The sequence below is a fragment of the Chenopodium album genome, chromosome 5 (assembly GCF_948465745.1).
Source record: "Chenopodium album chromosome 5, dcCheAlbu1.1, whole genome shotgun sequence".
Taxonomy (NCBI): Eukaryota; Viridiplantae; Streptophyta; class Magnoliopsida; order Caryophyllales; family Amaranthaceae; genus Chenopodium; species Chenopodium album.
In genome coordinates this window covers 76,127,056-76,137,254 of record NC_137838.1, presented here as the reverse complement: position 1 = coordinate 76,137,254, position 10,199 = coordinate 76,127,056, and the positions used below count along the sequence as shown (strand labels likewise).

The 10,199-nt window shown below is 34.7% G+C and overlaps 1 protein-coding gene and 1 pseudogene across 1 annotated transcript; both read right to left on the bottom strand.

The window, feature by feature from the left end:
* Window positions 1-6,489: 6,489 nt before the first annotated feature.
* LOC145633187 (protein FAR-RED ELONGATED HYPOCOTYL 3-like) lies at window positions 6,490-7,122 on the bottom strand. The gene has a single exon (XM_081685464.1). The coding sequence runs from the start codon at window positions 7,120-7,122 to the stop codon at window positions 6,490-6,492; it is 633 nt and encodes a 210-aa protein (XP_081541590.1).
* A 6-nt stretch (window positions 7,123-7,128) lies between these two features.
* On the bottom strand, window positions 7,129-8,335 carry LOC145633186 (protein FAR1-RELATED SEQUENCE 8 pseudogene; annotated as a pseudogene).
* Between the last annotated feature and the right edge of the window lie 1,864 nt (window positions 8,336-10,199).

Below are 10,199 nucleotides of genomic sequence, written 5' to 3'. Positions count from 1 at the left end.
CATAAACAAATCTAAAATAAATAGGAGTAGGCTAAATAAACTTTGTCCAGAACATTTTTAATAATTTCAATCGTTTGATTTAAGTGGATGAGGAGGAGAAAGAGTGCAATAAAAAGAAAAGGCCACTGTTGTTGGTTTCACACGGAACGTTACATTAAAAGGTAAAGAAGTAACTCCGTAGGGGAACGAAATATTTATTCAAAATTAAAAGAAGATGTGAACTGGAATAAATCGGGGAACATATTAACCAAAATAGTCTACTTATTGGATATAATAATCATAAAAGATAAAATTTGACCTTGGATTTATTGAAAAGGAAATCCCTATATATAGGTATTTTTGGTTCTTTAGAAAGAGTTATTAAAATTACGACACAACACTAAATTAAGATAACAGTTTGGACTGAATTTAAATAAGAAGATCCTTCAAAAAACAAGGGAAATGGAAATTATTTTAAGAAATCTATGGTATTAAAATTAAAATAAAAGTTGATGTGAATAGGATTTAGACTTCACTATTTTATAATTCAATTATAAATGTTGCAGGAGAATAATAATGTCAACGTTTATGGGCACTATCTTTTGTGATAGGTTAAATTAAAGTAGCGAATGGAATAAATTAAAAGGGATAACCGCCACAAGTAATGAAAAATAAGTTAAACATTAATTTAGTGAGTGTAAAAGGTATTGTAGTTACACGTTGTTGGTTCAATTTTATAAAAACCGATGTTTGGAATTGGTCTTTTAAACTCGGGCTGTTAATAACAACTCAACAAGACGATTAATTTAAAATAACAATAATTCTAGTTATAAACCTAATCACAAACTCAATTCCTTGTGATCACACCTATCGTATTTTGGATTACATGTAGGTCACATGTAGACTTAATCTTGAAAAGTGGAAATCTTTTGTACAGGGGTATGATATGTTTGTGTCAGATGCTTTCGATTGATTTAGAAGGATAATCCACCCCAACTTATGGTATTTGATGTAAAAACAGACTGCATATACCTAGGTTAGGGTTGCGATATATTGAGCAGTTGATGGTGTAGACTGAACTGTGTAGTCATTTCAAAGAGTGGCTCGAAGTATTGATGGTAATAGTCAAATACTAGTTTCCAAGTCAATTGTGCATAAAAAAATTAAAAAAACTCTATGTTAGAAGTGTCAAAAAACGACCCGAACTGCTTACCGCGAAGTGTTCCGAAAAGGAACCAAACATTTAACAACCTGTTATGTTAAAACGGTAAATAACCTGACCGAGTTTTTAAACCTATAACGGAACTGATCCAAATGTTTGAAAACTGATAAGAAACCGTACCCGTTATCTAGCAAACCTATGCAACCCTAAATCGAGAAAGAGCAACCAGAACCGAGTACTGCCGTACCTGATAGTAACCTGACCAACTATAACAATATAACTATAATTTTTACTATAACTATATTTTATTACCCAATAAGTCCATTATCTATATGACCCGACTTGATTATCACTTGAGGCAATTGACTCGTTTCAACCTACTATTCAATTAACCCAACTTGAACCAAAATTAATTATCACTGGAACCAAATTACAAAGTGTTCTAGTATTCGTTACCTATTGAACCTAACTTGTGTAACTCATAACTTGATTGTAAGTTGATCCTCATTTGAATTCGTGTATGAGTCGTAACCACCAGTCATTTGGATTGAATTCGTGTATGAGTTCCAACCGATTTTGACCAGAACTGATAACAACCCGATCAGTTTACAATCGGACCCAAATAGAAACCCTATATAAAACCAAAATGACTAGATTGTATGTAAAACCGAACTGAACCAGAGCTCGTTACTTATTTAACCCCGTTATAAACCGAACCATTACAAACCGAACACTTATAAACCGAACCGAAAATCGAACCGTAGACCCGATTTACAACTCAAGCTTTTGTGGCAAGTTAGAATCATAAGGTGCCAATAAACAAAAAGCATTTACCCCTAAATGGAACATCTTAGTTTCCAAATATTATTTCATAAGTAGGAGTACATGTGAACCGGGAAGAAACAAAGGTAGTATTAACCTGGAAAAGACAATGTACGAAATAATTTTATTTCAATTGGAAAATATGATCCACAAATGGGGAAAATCACCATTTTTTGGTTGTTTTGTTAGAGTATAAGGAGTGATTTTATTTTGCACAATGGAGTAAATTATAATTCTAATTTAAAGTACGAGGAACACAAGGGAATGTATATTTAATTTTCGTACTGAGATTTTTTAAAATCTCTTAACAAAAAAAATGTATATATGAAACGGAATTTTTAAATAAATAAAAATATTTTTTCAGATTCTATAAATGAAGTAAAGGAGTTACACGAGTATATATTCATGTTACTAATTAATAGCGTTTTATATATAGTATTGAACGACTTTAGGTTTTTAAAACCATGAAGTCAAAGTAATATATATATATATATATATATATATATATATATATATATATATATATATATATATATATATATATATATATATATATATATATATATATATATATAATTTCTGGAAAATTAAATCACGTACGCAGTTTTATTTATTATATTTTTAACAATAAGGTTTAATCAATACGGGCAACAATGATTTTTTATATATAACAGTGATTTAATCAATGTGTTTTGGTTAATAATAATTTTACGCTCATGTATGTATGAAAGTAAATGGAATTTACTGTAACAAAAAATTTGTACGTTTTCCTAACCGCCATATACCAGAAAATTGGCGCAAATGTTTTTTTAAAAAAAAAAATAAGGTTGGAGGGAATGGAAATAGTATCGCATGGTTTGATCGACCTCCTAGGTTATAATGTAACCTCTCTATAAAAGGATCGACAGGTATTAACCTAAACCTAAATCCAGTAAACACAAATAACCCTATTCCACAAAAACAAATAAAAAAAATGAGTACGCCCAACGACAATGGATCTTCTTCGAAACAACCATCCAAAAACACAACACCCACCAAAAAGGACTACGACAAGGCAAAAGAAGTAGTTAACAAGTACCGCCGGAAAAGGTCTTTACTTGACAAAACAATCACCTGGGACACAGCAGCAGCTCTGAAATTCCCGTACCATAAAGGTGAAGGGGAAATACCATGTGTTAAACCTGTAGAGGAAACAAATTTTCACCCAGCACTATTCAGAAACACAAAGGTCCCATCTATTGAGGCCAATGATGTTTCAAAATTCCTCCCTGCTGCCATCGACATTCAAAAGCGACAACAATTCCCAGTCAAAGAGGAGCTACAAGGTCCGGTCGTTGCAACCAACGTGATGAGGTCTCCAGACATGGAGGAACAACTGAACTTGGTGCCGGTGGACATTGATCTCGATGTTGCGGACCCACCTGTGACTGCTGAAGGAAACCAAAATCACTCTTTGGTCGTTCGTAGCCTTAAGCCGGGTGATGTTGGTGCTATGTATAACATCCATTCCAACGAAACATTTCACGGCATTTATTCTGACTAAGCCGAAAAAATTGATGTCCTACCCCGTGAGATAAGGCTAATGAAATGGTCCGACGACAGACTCATTATGTCTACAGAAAAACCAAGAGAGGTTGGCGTAAAGAGTTGTGACGTCATCTATGTTTTGGGCAAGGTACAACTATTTAACCTTTTTGTGTTATGCTTAATTATGATTATATAATAGTTGTCTTTTATGTTTATATTAATTTAAAAATTGATTTTTTTTATGTCTACAGAAGGCACGCATGTATGTTTATATTAATTTTAAAATTGTTTTTTTTTGGGAAATAACCAAATTTTACAGCCTAGTGTGCTCAATCTAAACTCATGGGTTAAATGCTTCTACATTACTGAGGCTGCAAGGGATCCTATCACTGTGAAGGTTTCAGGAGCATTGGACACTCACTTAGTCGGTTTGTTTCACAAATTGGCAGAAGCAGCAGGTGCAGATCCGATCAAGGTGGTTTTTATGCATGAGCGTAAGTACTTAACTCCGATTGACACAATCGCAGGTGCAAAATTGCAAAATGGAGACGAGGTGGTTGCCTTTGTCAACATCCCTTAGTTGTGCTTACAAGTTTGGTGTTAGGAACCTTTTGGACGATTAATGTTTGATTAGTATAATTTAGTTTATGATGTTGGACTTCAATTATATGTTATGCACTACTTTTTCGTAAGGATTTTCATGTAAAATGTACATAACCCACTGGCTTTTGTTGTATGGTATAGTGGGTTTTGTATCTAGACGGCTAATGATGGTAGTCTTAAGGTAGTAGCCTCTGTAATTTACGACTGGGTTATATTGTGGCAAACAGTGGGCTGCACTGAAATTATGCAATTTGGGCTAGCCCAATTGTATTTGTATTCGACTTATGTATCGACTGTGTTATCTATTGGGCCAGGCCCAATCAAAAATTTCAATTATAATGAAGTTGGATTATTTGATACTCTGTGTATTTAAAAACATGTGTCATTTTATTTTAACAAATATGTGAATGTGGAAGGTCCATTACACATTTTTTAATAATGCCCATTGTCGGAAATATTTTAGTTTGGACCGATAGCAACATTAGTCCATAAATTTACAGTGTGGGTACTATTCAACTTGGGCCGTATAGTTAACTGTTTATTGTTAAAATAATATAAATCCTAATGTAAAAGATAATTTTTGTTTTTTTCTTCATAATTTAAATCTTAAATTACTATTTTTCGTTTTCAATTCTCAAATTTCATTTGTTAATTTTTTCTTAAATGGCGACTGAAAATTAAAATTCTAAATTAATATATAAATCTAAATTTTCATTGGTCAAAATATTACTTTTGCTTATGTGGCGTGCGATGCACGAATTTTTATATACCTTTTGTATATAAATATTTTTTTGGTGATCTCTTAATTTTTTTCTTGCATTATAAGTTTTAAAATTTTGTATGAAAGTATCATATCATCAGATATTTACATAAAACCATTAACATCAATTGATAATTTATATTTTTAAAATATCAAAAGATAATTTTTAGTTTTTTAAATAATATAAATCCTAATATCTAAAGATATTTTTTAGTTTTGTAACAAATAAAAATGAAAAAATTTAGTGTTCTTAAATAGTTAAAATCCTAATAAATTACTATTCGTCGTTTTTACCTACGTGGCAGAAATTTAAAATTCCATTCGTCACTTTTGTTTAGGTGGCGAGTGATTTTTTTAATTCTAAAATAAAATAAAAATCTAATTTTTAATTGGTCGAAAATATATCTTGGTTCTTATGTGGCGCTCTCAATGCTCTCCAAAAATGCCTACTTTATTTATATATATTATATTATTAAAAATAGTCAAGCACTTCCTTTTAATTAGAAAATTATTTAAAATAGCTGTTATCTGCCAGTTTATCATACCGAATGATTTAAATAGAATGAAGAACGGTATACTGTTACTATTACACAATATTGACCCTAACGATTATTGCTGCTCTAAAAGCTTATAAAAAATGGTTGTCACCTACAATAATTTACAGCATACTATTCAAGTCATGCCACACAAAACAAAAACAATTATGTTTGAAAAATGGGATCATAAAGGGATCGGGAAACGATACCAAAACAAAGTTATGGGAAAACTAGTGCAGGTAGTATACAAATTAACGCAATGAATCACAACTCAATAAGGTGAAACAAACATACTTAATTTTGAAACGATAAATGTCAACAAACACAATGTCAACCCTCAAACGATACAGATGATACAACTAATACAATACAAGAAACGCCCTTCAAATAAATTAATTCCGGATGGAAAACTAGTAGTGTCGGGTTAAGCTGATAACAACATTAGTTATGAACTATTTAACAAGCCCAACAATTAACAAACCTTAATCACAACAATTCAGAAAGTGAAGTAGATCCAACAACATTCACTTCAACGAGGTCTTCATCAGCAGAAAGATCAACACAGCACTCATCACCCCGGGTTAAGTTATCATCGGACATTGGCAATTTGCGCTTCACCTGCAAAGAATTAATTGAACAATATTTAATCAATTCATGATACATAAGTGATAAATGTAAGCTTCATTCATAAAAGGAAATTTACAAAGACTAACCGGATTCTTCGGCTGCTTGTATCCCATTTCAGCTAATGTTTTGTACCTAGTCGCCTTAGGTCGCCCACGAGGTCTTTTACGGCTCTTTGGATCCTTCACAGTTCCACTGTTCTGTTGATGACTTCCAGTTTCAGAGGGCTTCGTAATAGAGGACGGATTGATCTCTGCATTATTTGAACCGATCACTGAAGGAGAAATGTTTACATTGGGCATAGATGGAAGAATTTGCTTTTGCAGGAAATCAAGCTTCCTCTTTCTAACATCAACAGATAACTGATTTAACCTGCTTAAAACTAGGGTAACAGTCTCCTCATCAGCTGTGGAAGCTTCTTCACAAATGCTCTCGAATAGAGACATCATTTTGTTGAACTGTTTAACCTCAATAGTCTAAGTTGGGTCGTAGTAAGGCACCTTCACACGTGTGTGCTTCCGAACAACATCCTTTCTCCAACGATCCAGTACATATTTTTGTGGAATCTCAGTCACACGGTTCTGGTCAAGTACCCGATTGCTGTGCTTGCAAAGGATATCAAAAGTTTCAAATTTCCGACAATCGCACGTCACTTTGTTTGTCATTGAGTTGAAGGTGACACAGTAGTTCCTGCGCCTTTCAGTAAGTTTTTCTTCACTAGTTCCTTCTGGAATTATCCAAACCCTATCCTCCAACGTGTATTCAATTACATTATCTCCAACCATGCGCTCACCCCTCTGATTAACATACATCATACGTGAGCACTCAATTTGTATCTCTTGAAACTTTGTGTCTGTATAAATTTTCTGGAAAAACTCCTCAACCATGAACCCGCTAACTAGACGACGTAAGTACTTCGAACACCTTGCGTCTGCATTAGTTTCATCCTTTACCCTCTTAGTCATGGCCCTTGTGTATTTCATTGGGAACTCGAACATCATCGTGCTACGATCAAGAAAACTGTCAAAGAAACTGTTAATACTTTCAACCCGTTGTGTAGTCTTCATTCCAGCCCAAAAGTGCTCTTTCATGAAGCAAGGAACCCACATATGCCTCTATTCAAAAAGATTCGTTAGCCAAGAATTTTCCTCAAGCTTGTGCAATTTAATCAGGGAGTTCCATCTAGCCTCAAATTCCTCGACTGTAAAACTCTCGTAAACAATAGCCTTCAAAGGACTTTTGAACTTTGCGTAACTGAAGCATCCCATTAAGCAAGTAAATGAGGAAAAATTTAGAATTCCAAACAAGAAAGTGGCATAATTACAGCAAAATGTATGTATATACTGACTACCACACAAATAGGACAGTGTGTACTTTAACAATTCATTCCCCATTGTAGCATAAAGGGTATTAGTTGTCCACATTATTCAACCAATTTTTTACCAGGGGGAATCATATCCTAAACTTAAAAAAAACCTTGTGTACTCCTAATTATGAGACATATAGGGGAATCATCTTCAAATTGCAGAAAACCATGTATGCTGCTGTTTAACAGACAGATAGGGAAATCAAATCCTTAAGTTCCTGCAAAACCATCTTGCACAAATGATAATAAACATGTGTCCAAAAATTGAACAAGTTTGGGAATCATATGCTTAAATTCCAGATACCAATGACTACTACTACTTAACATACGGTATCATTCAGTTCCCCCATTAGAGAGTAAATAGTATAAAACACCTTTCCAAATTATTCATCAAGTGCACCTATTGCAATAGAAATAAAGTAACATTCTACATTTCCAGATATTTAAACAACAAGTACACCTATTGCAATAGAAATCAAGTCAGTACAATATCACCAAGTAAGCAGAGCACATAAGTGTATATGGAAATACAAAAAAAATTAATATCTCATCAATCCATAAACACAAACCAAGTCAAATAAGAGTGTTGCTTACCCATCACACTTCCCCAATTTTTCTGGAATTTTTCGCATGATATGCCAAATGCACCATCGGTGACGAGCAGTTGGCATCTCCAATAGCAAGCCTTTGCGTATGGCAGCAGCTTGGTCAGTCAGAATTGCGTTTGGTGGCTTATTACCCATGCAAGCCAACCATTGTCGAATGAACCAAGCGTACGTGTTCGTGTCTTCATGTGAAACCAAAGCACACCCTAGTAGAATTGATTTCCCATGATGATTCACGCCAACAACATTGATGAAAGGCAAGTCATACTCATTAGTGAGATACGTGGCATCCATGCACACTACGTCTCCAAAGTACTCATAAGCTGCCCTACTACGAGCATCTACCCACATGACATCTTTCAGGCAACCGTCCGCATCAAGCCGGTGTGTGTGATAAAAAATTGTAATTATCAGCTTGCATCTTCGCAAAGTACTCCATCATCGAAGCTGAATCACCACCCGCTAGCTGCAAACGCGCCTTCCTTTCTTTGTAGATCTCGTGCTGTAGATCCTTGACAGTAGGCATGTTCTCTTCAACACCCTTGTCCATTCCAAGGCAACCATGAATCTGAGAAAACGAGACCCCCTCTTCAAAATAATTAATCAACTTCTTTTTCACATTGGTTGTGTAATTCTTCATACGGTATTCTTTCACTAACTTAGCCTTACTTGGAGACACTTTGTGGTTATGCTCCACTATATCCTTCCTCAACACCCAAAGCCCCTCTGCATTCACACTAGCATATAACTTGGCCCCACAATCACATTTCTTTGAAGTCCTTTTCCCACGCGCAAGTTCATCATCACCGATTACACCATCAACTTTGCCACCTGTACCACTAACATCCATAACCTTGGCCCGTTTCTTCTCCTCCCTTCTAGCTCTCATATCAGGAAGTCCCCAACATTCGCACCTCCATGTTGTCCCCCGCCTCTGCTTATCTTTCTTCGATAGGTATCCTTGAGCCCTAGTGACACCAAAACCTTTTTGCTCAGCATATTGTTTGTAGTAGGATTCAACATCTTCCCACGTTTTAAATACCATACCTACTTTAGGTGATTCAACCTCAGAATAAATGGAAACCTTGTTAGTTGATACAATAGTTTCAACAGTTTGTATTGTCTTCATTGGAGACATCATACAAGTAGGAACACATTCTGGCGAAGAACCTTCTACTACACAGACATTGCAAGGATTACACTCTTCAGAGGGAACAGCCTCACCAACCAAGGAAAGACCCACAGGAACATCTGAAATGGGATTAGACAAAGTAACATCCCCTGTCTGTTCAGATCTTGGAAGAATACTTTTAGGTTCCATTACGTTTTCCTGTTTTCATACACAATGGAGTTTAAGATCACAACAACAACTGCAACAATTTAACCAGTATCAACTAACAAATTCATTAAACACATTTCATCGCACCAATTAATCAATGAACTGACAAAAATAAATCCATAAAATGGTCATTCAATCCAATTAACCATAACCAAACGACGACACATAACACATCTACGCAAATAACACATCAGTATTAAAAGAAGGGCCACAAATATGGGGTGAATCAGTAACACCTGGGAGAAGAAGAAAATTAGGATAAATTTAGCCAATACGAATTTTAACACAATTCCTTAAACACAGTTTTCCTATTTCACAAGACCAAAACATATGTGGAAACCAGCAAAATTAAGCTGAATTGTAAACAATTGCTTGTTTTTTGAATAAAAACAAAGTTAATTATACATAATATAAACAATTATACTATTACCGGACAAGAAAAAAAAGAACAAATTACAGATCTGAAGATAAGGTATTAAGGAATTCACTTACCATCATAATGAGCAAAGCCCCGGAGACGAAAGTTCAGCTAACAGGAAAAGACGGAGAACGGACCTGTAGCTGTTCTTCACCGCCGATCGTTTTTTCATATGTGTAGGACTGAAGGACAGGGACGAACTAGATCCAAGGAAGAACAACGAAAATATGTTTTTAACTTTTTTATTTTTAACTTACGGATAACGGCGACGTTACTAACTCTTTACAAACGTCCATCTGTCTAGCCAACTCAGCGACCTGCCACATTATATAAAACTTGCTTACGTGCCATAACATGGGTCCACCAACAACACTGATTTACAATGTTTGGAAAATCAGACTGATTAATGGGGGCGCGCCCTATATATATATGCATGAAATTAAAGAATTGTACATTTA

What these genes read in the sequence shown, in the direction of transcription:
- LOC145633187 (XM_081685464.1), bottom strand. Translation starts at nt 7,122, where the DNA reads ATGTGGGTTCCTTGCTTCATGAAAGAGCACTTTTGGGCTGGAATGAAG.